General features: G+C 46.2%; 1 protein-coding gene across 8 annotated transcripts in view; it reads right to left on the bottom strand.

The window, feature by feature from the left end:
* Positions 1-17,060, bottom strand: part of myh14 (myosin, heavy chain 14, non-muscle) — a 37,049-nt gene extending 19,989 nt beyond the window's left edge. For 2 of the 8 annotated variants that reach the window (XM_085177122.1, XM_085177128.1), the window contains exons 1-8: positions 16,709-17,057; positions 13,132-13,312; positions 11,045-11,251; positions 9,903-10,059; positions 8,931-8,958; positions 7,936-8,050; positions 6,983-7,030; positions 6,644-6,655 (exon numbers count right to left, since the gene is read on the bottom strand). In XM_085177122.1, the coding sequence (XP_085033248.1) occupies positions 6,644-6,655; positions 6,983-7,030; positions 7,936-8,050; positions 8,931-8,958; positions 9,903-10,059; positions 11,045-11,251; positions 13,132-13,299 (735 nt within the window). In that variant the 5' untranslated portion in view covers positions 13,300-13,312; positions 16,709-17,057. Of the gene's footprint in view, positions 1-6,643; positions 6,656-6,982; positions 7,031-7,935; positions 8,051-8,930; positions 8,959-9,902; positions 10,060-11,044; positions 11,252-13,131; positions 13,313-16,708 lie in introns of all 8 variants that reach the window. The other 6 variants (XM_085177127.1, XM_085177129.1, XM_085177130.1 and 3 more) reach the window with 5 other exon arrangements.
* Between the last annotated feature and the right edge of the window lie 256 nt (positions 17,061-17,316).

Genomic DNA, 17,316 nt, shown 5'->3' with positions numbered 1-17,316 from the left:
CAAATGATTCTCAACATAATTTAAATACTTGTCTCTCATTAGCAATCCGTGATAAGGGGATCAATTATGTTGCACATTTGCTTTTCATATGTTTAATAACTTCCTTTTTGAAACCTTTTTATTGATTTTTAAAATCAATAAAGGGATACTATCGACTTGGTTGAGAAGCACTGTTACACAGCGAGATGTGAAGCTACATATTGGCTGATTCAAGCTCGCTGCAATGCATTATTGCAGTTGTCGCACTGCCGATGCAGCAGCTGACGATGCAGCAGCAGCCAGCGATGAGCATCAAAGGAGGTAGTTACAAGAGATGGTTTTATGGCAAAAACTTGAGGTTACTCTATTCCGTAACCCCCGTTCTCTGATAACATGAGTGAGGTGTCTCACTATGGGGAACGCTCTCTCAGCGTTGTCCTCAGAAGCCTCTATATCATTACTCCAGCCAGTATTGGCTGGCAGTCGTGACGCTTGCGTCAGGGAGGGGCCACCCTCCTCCCTATAAAAGGGTGTGACGCAGCGTCACCCGTCATTCAAGATAAGCTCACCTCTTCCTCGCTTCGTGCAAGGAGGGTGATCTGGTGAGACACCTCACTCATGTTATCAGAGAACGGGGGTTACGGAATAGAGTAACCTCAAGTTCTCTTTCAAACATTCGTTTCGGTGTCTCACTATGGGGATATGCAGACTCCCGTATTGCCAGATAAGCCCATCTGAACGACTGACTGCCAATTTAGGAGGTCTCGTGGGGACCCACACTTAACACAGTGTGGGCTAGAGACGGTGCAGTGACATCCAACCTGTAAAACCTTGCAAAGGTCAAAGGTGAAGCCCAGCTCGCAGCTGCACATATCTCTTCTATAGAGACACCCCTAAAAAGGGCCCAAGAGGTTGCCATCCCTCTGGTAGAATGAGCACGAAGTCCCTCCGGGGGGGGCAGACCCGTGCTGGAATAAGCCAATTGGATCGCCTCAACAATCCAGTGGGAAATGCGTTGTTTGCTAACGGGCTTGCCAAGATGTGGTTTAGCCCAGGAAACAAACAGCTGATCCGACCTCCTGAAAGCCTTCGTTCTCTCTATATAGGTACATAAAGCCCTAACTGGACAGAGAGCATGTAGGCGCTCCTGTTCAGGGGAGGAGAAAGGAGGAGGGCAAAAAGCTTCCAGCTCCAATGGGGTGCATTGGAGATAAGGATTTTTGGGCACAAAGGCCAGATTTGGCCTGAGTGTGACTCTAGAGTTATCCCGCGTGAATCGGGTGCACTCTTTGTGTATTGACAGCGCATGAATATCACTGACACGCTTCGCAGATGCGAGAGCCAGGAGCAATGCAGTCTTCAAAGACAGGATTTTTATTTCCACCTGGTTTAGTGGTTCAAATGGTGGCTGTGAAACTGCCCCCAGCACCAGGGATAAATCCCACGTGGGAACGAGAGGTTTAGACACCGGGTGGAGCCGTCGTGCCCCTTTCATGAAACGGCAGACTAGCGGGTGATGGCTCACCGGGCCATCCACGAAGCCCACATGGCAGGCTGAAATGGCTGCTAGATATACTTTAATTGTGGAAAAGGCCTTTCCTTTATCTAACAGTTCTTGGAGAAAGGAGAGAATTGTTGTCACAGAGCATTGAAAGGAGAGAGTGTGAGACTTTCCACACCATTCCTCAAATACCCTCCACTTGTTCTCATACAATGATCTTGTGGAGGGGGCTCTAGCACTCTGAATAGTGGCTATAACACCCTGGGGGAGTCCTGCCGTACTCAGATTCAACCTCTCACGGGCCAAGCCCACAGGGCAAGGCGCTCGGGGTGAGGGTGAAAAATCTCCCCCCTGGCTTGGGAGACTAGGTCTCGTCGGAGAGGGAGAGGCCAAGGTTCGCTCCACAAGAGGGGCACAATCTCCGCTAACCAGTGGGACCTCATCCACCTTGGGGCGATCAATATCATTGTTAGCCCTCTCTCTCTCACTCTGGTTAGAGTGGGAGAAATTAAGGCCAGCGGAGGGAACGCATAAAGCAGAGCATGTGGCCAGTTGTGAGCTAATGCGTCTACCCCTAGCGGAGCCTCCTGGTCCCTCAGGGAGAAATACAGTGGACACTGAGCGTTCTCCCTCGAGGCAAACAGATCGACCTGTGGCTGGCCAAAGCGGGTCCAGATTTGGGTCACCACATGTGGGTGCAGGGTCCAGTCCCCGTACTGCGGGTTTCCCCTGGACATTAAGTCTGCTCCCAAGTTCAGAGCTCCTGGAATGTGAGTAGCTCTCAGTGACAACAGATTGATGCTGCTCCACATGATCAGTCTGCGAGCCAGCATGTGCAAGGGACGGGAACGTAACCCGCCCTGTCTGTTGATGTATGCCACAACAGTGGTGTTGTCTGTTCTGATCAGAACATGGTGGTTTCTCAACAGGGGAAGGAAGTGTCTCAGTGCTAGAAATGCTGCTAGCAATTCTAGCCAATTTATGTGAGCACCCCTCTGTTGTGAGCCCCAGCTGCCGCTCACTGCTCTGCCCTCGTGAGTAGCACCCCAGCCCGTGAGACTCGCGTCCGTGGTCACCACCTTTCTGGCTGTGACAGCCCCCAGTGACACCCCCTGAGTGAGAAATGTGGGATTTCTCCAACAGTGGAGTGCTGCAGCGCAGTCTGCTGTCACTCTGATATAGCGGTAGGTATGGCGCTTTCGATTCAGTCTCAGTGATGCAACCCATCGCTGAAATTCCCTCATATGCAGTCTGCCTAGTGGAATGACTGCCAGTGAAGACGCCATTAATCCCAGCATCTGCAGGCATTTTCTGAATGGGAGATATCTTCCCAACTGAAAAATGCCGGCATGTGATAGCATTTTTTTTACTCTGTCCACAGAGAGACACGCTCTGTACGAGGCGGAGTTTAGAGCTATTCCTATGAAAGAGATGGCCTGAGCTGGCTGCAGGACACTCTTTTGGTAGTTTATGGTGAAACCCAGAGCCATCAGATGATCCACTGTCAACCTGGTGTGCTCTCTTCCCATTATTTCGGACTCTGATAGCAGCAGCCAATCGTCTATGTATGTTGCTATGCGGATGCCCCGCCTCTTCAGTGGGGCTATGGCTGCCTCTGTGCATTTCACAAATACCCGAGGGCTCAGTGAGAGACCAAACGGCAGGACCTGGTACTCGTACATTTTGCCCTGAAACGCAAAGCGCAGGAATTTTCTGTGAGGTGGGTAAATAGGGATGTGAAAGTATGCGTCCTTCAGGTCTATTGATGTAAACCAATCGCCTGGGCGCACTACATGCAGCAGAGTGGTGGTCGTCAACATCCTGAATTTGTATGACCTCAGATGCTGATTCAGAGCCCGTAGGTCCAGTATCGGACGCAGTCCCCCTCCCTTCTTGGGCACGAGAAAATACTTTGAGTAGAAGCCGCATTGGCTCTGCTCCTGGGGTATTTCTCGTACTGCTCCCTTTGATAGCAAGGTAGTTATTTCTTCTTGCAGGATCCTGGCTGATTCGCCTTTTGCAAGAGAGAAAATCACTTTGTGAAATCTGGGAGGGGTGGTTGCGAATTGCAAACGATAGCCTCGCTCTAATGTCCTCACAACCCATTCTGGCGCAGCGAGAGCTCGCCATCTCTCTATTCTTGCTGACAGCGGCCCCAAAGACAGGCACTCCACAGTAGACGGAGCTCTGGCTCCCTCTTGTGGCGGAAACTGGTCCTTCGGGCCAGACCCGACTGCGCATGCGCGGGTGGCCCGCGCTTGACCAGCGCTTATGGGGCCGGACACCACTGAGGGAATCAACCCCGGTGGTGTCTGGGTGCGTGGGGGCATTATGTTTTTCAACATGCTTTCCCGTGCCCTTGGCGACATGCCTGGATGCAACGGGTGAGTTTTTAATAAACAGTGTGTTTTGTGAGACAGACATGCTTGATTCAGCTGAACAGTGTCTCGCCGTCTCTTTGTTGAAATGCGCTCTGTGGGATCCAACTCGAGTCCCAGGCGCTGAAAGGTGGAGGCAGAACACACTTCTCCGAACGGGCTCCGGAACTGAGCCCTGGAGTGAACTTGGAGCCCGGGCTGGTCCTGCTCCGATCTCCCCGTGGGGGATGTTAGGCAGTCCGCTTCTTCTTGCGGTCCGACTGCTTGGCTGGTGGTGGGGCACCCTGAGCGGCAGCAGGCGGGAAGTGTTTCCTGGGCCAGTGGGTCTTAGGGTTCTGCGATCCTAGGGGACCCTGGGCCGCGACCTGCGGGGCTGGGCGGCGAGGGATTTTAAACGTCGGCACGCCGGCTGGACGGCTGGTGACCTGAGCGAACGTGCGGCGACTGGGTGGAGGCGCAGCCTGGGTCTTCCTAGGGAGACACAGCTGCAGGGCCTCTCCCTCTTTCTTTTTCTCCTCGCACCGTCTTTGCATGGTGGCAACGGCGGTCCCGAAAAGCCCAGCGGGGTCGATGCTTTCGTCCAGAATGTCACGTTTTTCTCTGTCCGAAAGCCCCGACAAGTTCAGCCATCTTGCCCTCTCCTGTAGGACGATGATGCTGAGGGCTCTGCCCGCCGCTTGTACTGCTGCTCTAGTGAGGTGGAGACACTGGTCCGTAACTACGCCCAGCTCTTCCCACAGCTCGCTAGCGTCCGGGTTCGCAGCAGCCTGGTCCTGGAGCTCCGCCGAGTAGGCTAGCAGGAGCGATGAGGCGTTCAATGCCCTCGCGGTGGTGGCAACCGATTTATACGCCTTGTCAGCCAGGGAGGACTGCAGGCGTTCGGCCTTGGAGGGCAGGGACGGACCAGATGACATGGAAAGTTTCTGGTTTGGGTGGAGATGAGAAGCCACCAGATTCTCCACTGTGGGAATTTGGTAGATGCCCTTCTCTTTCATTCCAGCGCAGTCAAACGCCGCCGCTCCCTGCACGGGGTTGGGTGACGAAAATGGCTTTGCCCAGCAGCGTGTGACCTCGTCCACGCATTCGGGGAAAAGCGGCAGTACCTGCTTAGTAGTGCGCTTTGCTACGGGGAGCCTTTTACCCTCGTATCGTGAGGTGGAGGTCTCCGTTGTCACCGCGGGCCATGGGATTGCCAGCTTTTCAGCTGCCCGTTTTGCAACGTCAAATAGCTCCATGCCGCGGGACTGTGTGCCGGGGTTATCACAATCGGCCCCTTGTGTCGCAGAATTTCGACCAGAGGGGGCAAAGAAAACGTCGTCATCCTCGTCCGAGACGAGATGTTCCGACGCTCCCTCAGAGGATTCGCTGAGTAGCTCGTCATTAGCCTCGAGAGAATCAAACATAGCTTCGCAGCTGACCTCGGCATCATGCACCAGCGGGAGGACGATATCCATCTCGTCGCCCCAGCTGGTGCCTGGTGTGGCGGACTCAGTGTGCTCCATCGGTGGGCCGACTGGAGACAGCATTGGGTCCTCCTTCGACAAGCTAGCCTGGCGGGCTAGCCTTCGGCGAAGGCTTTTGTGGGTGAAGCGAGCGCAGTGTTCGCATATACCCGGTGTGGAAACAGCTGCTTGGGCGTGTTGCAGCCCGAGGCACATCACACACGCGTCATGTGTATCTGAACCTGAGATTTTGCAACCGCAGGAGCAAATTCTGGGCAGCGGTTTGCGGTCTGCCATATTAAGGAAGCTTGGTGTAGCTAGCTTGGAATGGCTGGACGGCTAATGCTGAACTTCTTTTTCTTTTCTTCTCTCGGTCGGGTAGCTATGGTGAGCTAGTATGACCTAGCTAGTGTGGTGGCTAGCGCTTGCGCTACTTGGCTTGGTGGCCGTGTGTAGCAAAGACAGATAGCTTGGTCAGCTAACTGTTGAGCTAGATGCGTGGTGGCAGCTAACACACTCTCCGACCTGGCTCTGTGGTGAAGAGCAGGTGACACGAAACGCGAGCCGTGCTAGCGCCCGGTGACCAAGGTGTTAGCTTGCTCGTGTGGACAGTTAAGCTAGCACTCACGTTCACAGTCAGGAGAGATGAGGATTCTAAGAAGCGAGAAGAGGAAATTGAATGACGGGTGACGCTGCGTCACACCCTTTTATAGGGAGGAGGGTGGCCCCTCCCTGACGCAAGCGTCACGACTGCCAGCCAATACTGGCTGGAGTAATGATATAGAGGCTTCTGAGGACAACGCTGAGAGAGCGTTCCCCATAGTGAGACACCGAAACGAATGTTTGAAAGAGAACTATCAAAGAATGCCAGTCAGTCAACACAAAAGGCAGACGCAAACAGAGAGAGCAAGAGGCCAGCCCTTTGATAGCGACAAAACACAGAGCAAACAATGTGTGCACTGCACACATTAACAAAGCCATATAGTTGAGTATGTACACTTCAAACGCTGTACACACAAACAGCTGCAACAACACACCTGCTCCCACATCATTCAATTGCATCATGTTCAGTTTGTGTTATTAAAACCACATCTACAGCAGAAACACTTTGCAACCACCTGCCCGCTGAGTATAACAGTAGAGACTGAACTAACTACCAGAACTAAAGACCCACAAGACCACAGGTTATTCAGATGAAAGTCAGAAAGAAGGAAGATATGATTCTCACTATGAAGCAAGACAATCATATCAGGTCCTGTAAATATTCTACAGGAAGAGTTTCACTTTAAAAGAAGGACTCCCCATAAATAAAAACCCAAGTTTTCTAAATATTTCATACTCACATATTGCATACTCTGGTGAATTGTGTGTGGAAAAAAATGAAGTTTTAAGGGGGAGGAGATTGGATGGATGGGCAAACATGTGGATTGGATAAACAAACAAACAATAAAAAGACAAATAAGACAAATAAGACAACAATTATAACAACAAACAAAAGAACAGAAACAGTCTAAATCGAATATACTGTCTAGGGCTTCACTGTTAATGAGCAACAATATCAGCAGTGACAGTTCAATGGTTTAAGGTTACTCTGCTTTGAGTTAGTTGGAGTTCATTATGCAGAAATCAGGGCAGGAGAAAAGCAAAAGTAAGGACAGGGCAGCAAGACAGAGTTAACTCACCCTGTTCACTATAGTGCTGCCTCTTGTTAAGGACCTAGAGCCGTCCATCTGAACATGCAGGCAAGAGAGAAGGACAGTGCACACGGAAGAAAATGAAGGAAAAACCAGTGCAGGAAGGAAGGTAAGAAATAATGCTCGGAATGATTCAAAGAAGAAGCCCACTCCGAGCTAAGATACAATAAACTTAACTGCACCTACAGAAAACCTGGTATGTCTTATAATATCAATTAACAGGGAAGAAGAAGACAAAGAAAGAAAAAAAAAAGAAAAGAAGAAGAAGAAGGAGCAGAAGAAGAAGAGTGCTAGCTCATGAAGTTGGATGTCAACAATGCAGGACCTAACATATGGTTTTATAAGGAAGGAAGCTGACTCGACATGATTGTTAGACACACAATGCATTTTGGAGAGTAACACTCAATGTAAACACAACAGTTTAATTTACAGCTAAGCTCCACAGCCTCCCTTTAATAATCACTTAAAACACTGCAGTACACGAGTCACAGAAAGTAAGACAATCTTTTCAAGCTGTTTCCACTTTGTTTTTAGTCTTTCTACACTAACAGCCCCTGTTTTTAGACCCAAAGTTAATTGTAAGACATCAACAGTAGTGTCAGTCTTTCTTTACATATACACCAGCTGGGCAGCATTTCACTCTTAAAACATACAATACTCTTCCTAGATTGGTGATTTAGTGGTCGAAGACTGCCTAATATGTAAACAGCAATGTCAACCTGAAATAGTTGTAACTGGGTTCATTTAAACTGTACAGTATTTAGAGTGCAGACTGCAGTTATTGGTTTCTCACATCAATCCTTGGTTATTTCTTCACCCATTCTATCCTTCCTGTCATTCCCCTCCTGTTTTATTCCCAAGTTTCTATAAAGCCTTTCTGTATGTGATGTGTTCTCCAAGCTGCTCTTCTTCTGTTCTGTTGCACCTCTGCTGTAACATACCTGCACAGCTTCCTTTTTTCTACCCAGAGTGCCACCTTTATGGGAGGAGGCAACATGAGCCAGATACTGGATGACTTTCTTAGTGTTCTCCGTTTTCCCAGCTCCGGACTCTCCTCTGAAACACAAACACAAAACTATGTAAGGAACACAGCTAATTCCCCTGTTGGCCTAAATGTTCGGTCTTCAACATATGGTCTCAATCATAAATTGGTATATATAATTTTTACACAGAGAGAATCCACATGAACAAGTGGCCAAACGCACACTCGACACAATAATAAACATTAGAGCCCATGCAGTGCATTCAAAGACCACAGGTCTAAACAGAAGGCAGGTGTGAAGGATATAGGCTATGCTAGTGTTGTTGCTTTTGGAGAATAATGGAGGAGAAAGGAACAAAAATAGCAGCTGTAAAAGATCTGAAAAAATCAGCCGAATTGTTCCACACACACACTTTGAGACTGACTCGAGATGAGCCTGATTTGGGAGCCTTGACAATGACAGGAAGAGTCTGGCAGGAAGAAGAGCAGGATGGTAGGATCAGAGGCAAGCAAGCAGGTGGGTGCACACAGACAGAAGGCTGGCTATATTCACAATATGGTACTGAAGTCTTAGTTGATTTTCTGTGTTATTTTTCTCTCAATTATAGAAACTGTGTACGTAGCTACATGGAAGAATTACTAAGATGCAAATTTACTCAGCTGAGATTTTTGTTTTTTTCTTGGAAAAAATATAAAATCCCAGATAAAATCTGAAATTATCACATTTTCCTCTTCTGATCTATATAAAAGGACCAGAGTGTTTTGATTTGCACCACATTTAGCTACAAATATAAACACATGAGTGCATGCAGGCCTCAATACATACTAGTTAAAGCAAATGCACACTAAATATACAAATGCAGAAGGACTCCAGCAAACACTAGAAAAATGCTCCTCCCAAATGACAAAGCATGTACACAGAGACACACTGATGTCTTGCTGCAGGCTACTCACGTGCAGAGGATTGACTGATCTTCTCTGTCTGTGGGAGAGAAAAACACGTCACAAGGTCATGGGGGCGACATAAAACGCCAACCGTTCAACAACAGGTTTGGCTAAAATGAATAAAAATGAATTACATAAATGACATATGATTCCTTGAAATAACACACTGTAAATTGCTCCATGGGAATGAAGAGGCTTTCTAAGGCATTAGCTGGCTCATGTTATATTAAACCTCCACCCCCACAAACTAGGCATGAAGTGCTGTGGAAATCCATGCAGCCAAATATATAAATATTCTGTGTATTTGAGCCCTTTTTCTCTGCATGTCAGTCACTTCTTTTCAATAAGAGCTGTAAAGCGAAGCTGGTCACCAGCTGAACTGGTCTCTCCAGGCTGCCAAACCACTCAACACTGGTAGTCAATGGGTGGACACTGTTTGCAACACTACTTGCATTTGCTTTTAAGATTCCCACGCGCTCAGCCTGGAGGAATTCATACTGGTCATACAGGTTGAATCACCTCGGTAACACACCTACCCTTAAAGAGGTGTGAGGTAGTAATTTCGACTAAAGAGTCTCATCTGCCCTGTTCTGTTATCTCAGGTAGTCACTCAAAGGCAGAAACATTGCTCAACCGACCCTTTCTGTCTCATTTAATAAACTCTACATGAAAGGCGGGGAGGGCATGAAGAGTATCTGTCAGTAATTGCTATTACATGTAAAGTTATGCGGTTAACCACAACGAATACAAAGTTATATCACTGGATTGACTGTTCGTTAAAAGGAGTGCCACTCTTGGAAATCTCAGTTGTAAAAATACCATCCCGTATATTTGTTTTAACTTTTCAGGCTTTTGATAACAGCCAGGAATATACCACACCTTGAAACAGTATTCACAATGTGGCTTAGTGATCAAAGATCACGGAACATGTACAGGGTCAGAGTTAACTAAGGTTTAGAGGTCACAGACAGTGCTAAGTACCTTGCAGCATGCTGCGATAAGCAGCCTCTGATATGGCGTAGATGTGAGGGGGCATCTCGTGGCGTTTCTTGCCTCGGTACATTTCCACAATGGACTCTGTGTAGATTGGCAGGTTCTTGTATGGGTTCACCACCACACAGAAAAGCCCTGAATATGTCTAGAAGAAAACACACACAGAACAGAGAGATTCACACTGACCTAATTTTATGTGGGGGATGTCAATCCCAGCAGAATATAACTGTCTTACCCTCTCATAGTCCTATTATTTATACTCTATAATTCAAAAATACAACTTTATGTAGAAGATAGTGAGTTTAATGACTGTTTTTCAAAATCTGCAACTTTTCTGACCTCTGACGCACTTAATACAAGTAATTTAGGCCAGACTGCAGTAGACCGACAAAAATTACATGTTCTGTGGGCGGCCTGTGTAAAATCTGCAGTATCACGATCTCATTAAACTGTTGCTTTAGCAGAAAGCACAGAAGGGAGGCAACAGTGCTGCCAAGATTGTATAGAGCATCCCGGATTACATATTAATGCACAGGATTGTGCACAGAAGGATTGATTTTAAAAATTCAAAGGAAAATTGCACCTCTTGTAAACACAGTCAGTAATGACACACAGTGTGTCAACACCAATATAGCGCCCATCATGATTGCTGCATAAATGAAAGTCATGAAAGCCCCCCACACCTATCTTATCCAATAGTATGATACACCCTTCAAAGCTATTCCAACAATCTCTCTGCGTTCCTGACTTTCCACCTCTTATTTAGCATCCGCCATTATTTACACACACATTATTTATACATTAACAGGAAGCTCTGCATTTAATAGAGTCAATTTTCTTTATGTTATTTCACTTTAAATGCCACTTCACTGACATCTTACATCTGCACCCCCCTTTTTTTCCAGCAGAAACTGGAGATGTCCCCATAGCTGCCCCACACCCACACAACAACTTCGTAAACTGACTCCACACAAGCTGAAATGCATCTCTTACCGATGCATATCAGCTTACACAAGAGATCCCACCGCACTTCACATGTACACAACATCCAGGACTTCACGTGTCCAGCGACTGCTTCCTCTTGCTCATGCATGTGTGTGTACAGTGTGAGCTGTCGTTGGTGCACTCACATAGATCAGGCCAGAGTAGTATCTCTCTCTCAGGTTGTGCAGCACCGACGCTTCATTGAGGCAGGTGAGGTCGGCCATGTCCTCCACTTTGCTGAAGCGCGGAGGGTTCATACGCTGGACCTCCTCCCTGGACAAGGTCACCCGCCGCTGGCTGTCTGTCAGCTCCACCTCCACCTCATCGCCGCGCTCCTCTCGGATGCTGGCAGACTGGATTTAATAGAAAAAACATTGAGGAGTTTTTACCTTGTAACTGAGAACAAAATGACACTTGTTTAATAAAAAGATTTTTGGGCAGACTGTTTGTTGGATCACAACGATGCTATGAATATGCTACTTGGCAGACTCTGGTTTGGAAAGCAGACAGCTTTCCAAACAGATGACACTTATAATAAATGTATCTTTGACTTAAAAAACAAACAAACTGTTAAACAGTTTCCTGTATCAAGCATATTAAGCTGTATAGTTCTATTCAGCTTAGAGGAGAACAGAAAGTTATGCCTGCACATCAGGTTGAACTTCATTCACATAACTTGAAGTTTGCTAAAGAAAACTGCCAAAATGAATGCACACATTTACTACACCTCAGAAGAAAAAAAACTCCTACCCAAATTTAAAATACAGCAAACATTATAACTATATTTAAAATAAATGTTTGTCAGAATGGGACCAAGTGTGGTTTGGAGCATGAGTGTCATTACATTTGACAGCATGACGAGAATAGACGGTGACAGATGAGGACAGAGATGACCTCCTTTGTCACGCTGCTGATCTCGTGCTTGTTGGACAGCAAGTACTGATCTCAAGCTCTGACCATGTTGCAGGACCCTGCTCTGCTGCATTTTATTCTCTCCACTACTTGATATGCACAACACGCAAAATGTGTGTGTGTTTGTGTGTGTTTGCATTCATGTGGGTGAATGTTAGTCACACTGAACTACCAGCTAAGAATATGAAACTAGATGACAGTGTGCATGCCTTTCTCTGTGTGTGTGTGTGTGTGTGTGTTTGATCATGATTGTAAAATGAAGTCAGTGTCTCTGCAAAGGCCTCTTTAACATTGGGAGGCTGAAGGAGCGTATTGTTCTATTCATAGAGCTTTTTTATGAAACGAGTCCAGCAGAGACAGAGAGAGGCTGTGAGACAAAACTTCAAATTCTTATGTCACTTCCTTCAACATGCACACTGCAAACTTGTCATGAGCATTAGACAAGTAGCAAGGTGAAGTGAGACAAATAACATGAGGGCCTCATGATCAAGGCTGTTACAGTTAACCAAATGAGGTGTGAAAAACATTTTAGATAAATGAAATAAAGATAAATTCTGAACTGAGACATGTGCTTAGTTTTAGTACGGATCAATGTGGTTAAATGTTTCAGCACAACAAGCATGGTGACGCTTTTGTTTGTTCTTTTTACTGGAATGTCTAAATGACATCAAGTTTTTTTCTTTTTACTGTAATATCTTTTCTGAGCTTGTGAAAACTTGTCCATGATGGATACACCCACATTTAAATTGTAAAGAAAATGAAACTAAATATTTTTAAAGACTAAAGGCCAAACTGAAATGAGCAAATCACAACTGGAAACTAAGTGGAAGTAAAACTATTTAAATGACAAAAGCAAATAACGTAATCAAAAATATAAAATTGTAAGACTGTGCCTGTGATACTAACTACACTTAACCCTCTAAGGTCTTATCAAGCTGACGTGCATGCTTAGAGGTAATAGAGGTAGAGGTAATCGCTGCTGATGACTTTGACCTTACATAGTTACATATGTAAGTAACCATCACAAATCAAAAGTAAATAATCCAACAAGATGAAAAAATAGAGCACTGCTATAGTAACAAAAACCTCCTCAAACATAAAAATTGTGACACACACACACACACACAGCCCATGTCTGTGCCTGACCTGTCTGACACACCTTTAACTAAGGGCACACACTCAGGGCCAATAATTCACCAGGGGATTAACAAACTCAGACAGTGGAAGGGAGGAATGAGAAAACAAGTGAAACTTGTCTATTGTGTTAACATCCTGCAGGTGAAATGTTTGTGCTCGTGCACCGCATGTCATGGTAGCTCACCTCGAAGCCTTGTTTCTCTGACGGCACCCACACCAGCCTCTTAGCTGCCCAGTCAGCCTGGCTGGCAGCAGAGAACATAGAGTTGTTGGAGTTGGGAGACCCTGGCGCTGTGCCCGATGACAGGAAGCGGGTGACATCGTTGGCACCGCCCCCCGTTGGCCTGGACATGGTACTTCTGGCACTAGGTAAGGAGAGAATTAGACATGAAAAAAAGGGCGCAACAAAAAGTCATTCCTTGTTGAGCCACTTCTTGCCACAGGCCTACAAACCGGAGCGCTGCAGAGGATATAAAGGACTGTCGTACTGTGATACTAATGTGATTCTGTGCCAAGACATCTCACACTTGATGTGCAACCAGCCACGCACCCATATATAGGAAGAGCAATAGTAGCACGCAAGCCATATCCAGCCGAGTTTTGGCCAGCGATGGCCTAATTGAAAGACACAGCAAATCAAGGAGGAGACAGGAATGAAAGAAAGACAGAGAGATGGCTGGGTGGAGAGCTGGAGGGGTGGAGGAACAGCGAGATACATCAATCCACTGAGTAAACTGACATGACAGTGAAGAGGGGGAAGGATGGGAAGGGAAAAGGGTGGGAAAGCAGTAAGAAGAGGAGATCAAAATGGACTGGATCTATTGTTAACTTGAAATAGATGAAGCACTAGAGCCCACTGGACTCAGCAGAGATAAAACTGTAGAGGCCCTCTCACTGAGGACTTGGACACATTGCTGCTAAAATGCTGATCCGCCTTAGGGGCTGGGGTCCTGTGGAAGACGAGGTGACAGTCTAAAAGTGGCAGCCAATCTAACACATGAAGGCAAACTATAGCCAGGATCACTGCAGTACTACAACATAATGATTCAGTTACTCAGACAACTAAGAAATATACTAGGAGGGGCAATAAAGCCAACCAGAAAAGCCCGGTTGCAGGTGTGGCAGCTGTTACCACTGCTTTATTTATTTTATTCATCACTTAATGAGAAACAATCAGTAAAACAAAAATGAATATTTGATGCTATTTTAATCTCTTTGAATCTCTGAAAGTAAAGTGAAGACATTTTGAGTTGATATTGTGACCTGCTGATGTGATAATGTACATTATTATAAATTATTACATTATGATACTTTCTGACTTTTAACAGAACAAAAAAATGAATCTAGAAAAAACCCTGAAATGTCAAAAATGCGCTCAGAGTATGCTGAACTGAAATCTATGGCAACAGCAGAGATGCTCGGAGTGGAGTAAGGTATAGGTGCTTTAGGTGGCTCCCCTAATGCCAAGGGGTCACCACAGCAGATGATTATCCAGGCTTTTTGATTTAGCGCAGATGTTATGCTGGATATCCTTCCTGAGACAACCCTCCCATTTATCTAGGCCTGGGAATAGAACTGGGAATGCAGGAGCTTGTAACCCTCAGGACTGGGTTTCAGTCTCCTCCTGGTCTTAAACTGCAGATGTTTCATGTGTAAAGCAAATTTGTTATAACGCCTTATTTTCACCTGGGACCTACTTACTGTACCAATGATAGCAAGATGGTTTTATTATCTGTTAGTTAACAGATAATTAGATTCCCTAAAATAACATTAACCTTTTGATTAATCTTTCTAGCATCCCAGCTTCAGCTATTAGTGTCATGTTAATATAAATCTGTGGCATCTGATGGCCTGAATGGTGAGTATGCAGGTGATTTTTTTTGTGTGAGGTCATTGAAATTAACAGAATTCAGTTTTATGAAGGAATGAGCTAACACAAGTTCCTCTGAAACAAGCACAAGGGATTACCTTTGAACAAGTCAAGTCTGACCAGACAGGCTTTTGTGCCGTCTTATAGGGTGAGTGTGTTAGCTTTAGGCCTATCCTCCATGCTTTAACAGGTATGTCATCGAGCTTGATTCTTGCTATTCATCTCACTTCTTTTGGCCCGTCTGTCCCCAGCCCTGTGATTACCATACCTGTAACCTTAATACAACTGTGGGTGTGGAGTAAACATGCTGACAAAAGAGTCGCCACCACCCAGACAGTCAGTATGGAAAATATGTGATCCCAGGGTGACATAAAACAGCTGTGCAACTGTTATTAAGTTCAAACTTCCCACATGTGCCACTCGGCCCCAAGTCTATTTCTTACTACTTTCTCATATTTCTGAGTAATGTAGTTTTAAATAAATATAACAACAAACACTTTATTTGCCTGGGACTATATACAGACTATTTCCAGGAGAAGAGAAGGTACATGGGTTTACTGCAGCCAGCATTGATGAAGTAATGTAGAAACATGTCATGTCAGTGAATCATGTGGCTGACTAATATGCATTTAATACCTCTAAATGCCACAAAGAAATGTGCTCTATCAGGGTCGGGGTAAAACTTATTAGCAGTCAGAATGTATTGTTTGTTTTGGGCTTAGAAAAAACAAACTGACATATGAATTATGTCTCTAGGAAGAGAAAATGCATGAGATGTAACCTGTTTCCACAGGCTATTCTTCAATCAGCCCTATCATCAGTCAGGTCTTTGCATTGTCAGCTCTGTAACTGTAGTGCACGATGCTGCTGAACCTCATCGATGCCACCGATTAACTTGGAGCAAACTCCTTGCACAGGCGGTCGTATCCCAGGATGTCGCAGTACATCGTGGACTAAAGCAGCAAACTCGTCCTGCAGCAGCTGGAGTTGCCAAACCTCGACTGCTCTCCTCCATAGCAACACCCTGAACACTGAGCAGCAGCCCTTAGACAATACCTTGTGAGTTTGAACTGAGGTCATTCACTGCGGGGGTCCTCTTTTCTCTGTATGTGTGTGCGCGTGTAATTACTGTGTGGGTGCTTGCGCGTGACGGGTGGGGGAGCTGGAAACGCCTTTTCTTCAGCTTTGATGCCAAGTGGCACACAGCATCGGGGACGATACCGTGTCATCTGCGCACTTAAAGCGGACACGTTGAGGAAAAGGTGACATTATTATTTAAAAAAACAAACAAAAAAACCCACAGGCTGTAATAATTGCAGTGCGGCGCCTGCAGGAGCTGCGAAGCTGGAGCTCTGTGAACTAACCTGCATTTTCAAACCGTAGCTTCAGCTCAAATGGAAAAAAAAAAAAAAAACCTGACGAAGACAACCACACCTTGAACGTAAGACATGACAAACCATATGGGCCCCAGCCTTTAAATGACTGTGAACGGCATGCATGTGGCAGCCACAAAAACAGCCTTTTTTCTATCATCATTATTATTAATAACAATAATAATAATAATACCACCATCATTACCATTACTATCACACATAAATCCCAATGGACCAACAGATTATGGTAATATGGGTCGGAATGTTAAAAATAAGGTCGAATAATTGCTTTTCTTGGCCAGACTTCAGGTCATTTCGATGAAAGGCTCTTTTAGCACAAAGACCAACCCTAAATTAAATGCCCCCAGCCCCTCTGCTGTTTCACATTTAGGCGTTAAGCCACCGCATTTAGACTAACCATACGAGGTTAGCCAGCTCCACTAAAAAAATGATACGTTGAGGATATTACACTGGCTATTTACGAGTTGGATTAGAGTAAAGGCAATTAAATGTCTTACCTTCAGGTTCCGCTTTGAGGTGTGGATAAGGCTGCGGCGTGAGGGGAACCGGGATGAGGGTGTTTCTTGGGTTATTTTCCTGCCTGATAGGTGTGTAGCGTACCGCATATGCGGCTTTTATCATTGCATTGCTCTCACAGTGGAGCAACACACACTCCTCGGTGAGAATAAACTAGACAGAGAGCACTGAGGGCAACTCGGCGGCTTCAGCCACGGAGAAGGACTTCCTGCTAGCGGACCAACCAAGTACGAGCAGACGGGTTTTAGACAGGTCTAGAGAGAAACGAGTCCAATCATAATCTAGAACCGAGCCGTAGACCCGCCTCTTGAATACGACGGGAGCTTTCCGCCCTAAAACGGTCATAAAGCGCTCGCGCTGACGAATCGAGACAACAGCAGCGCAGACGTCTCCGCCTTTAACCAATGCTAACTGCCGTGAGGCGGGGCTTCTTCTGAATGACATGGCAAACGGCAAATCGGAGCGCTGGAGCAGGTGCCGTGCGGCGCTCTCGCGCTACAGTAGGGGGATTTGCGCGCTCTTTGTTTACCACTGACTGGCAGCGAGTGTCTGCAGACGCTGATCTGGGATCGGATTCGTTTGACTTCAC

Source organism: Neolamprologus multifasciatus, chromosome 11 (genome assembly GCF_963576455.1).
Source record: "Neolamprologus multifasciatus chromosome 11, fNeoMul1.2, whole genome shotgun sequence".
Lineage (NCBI taxonomy): Eukaryota > Metazoa > Chordata > Actinopteri > Cichliformes > Cichlidae > Neolamprologus > Neolamprologus multifasciatus.
This window is presented reverse-complemented; position numbering and strand designations above follow the sequence as displayed.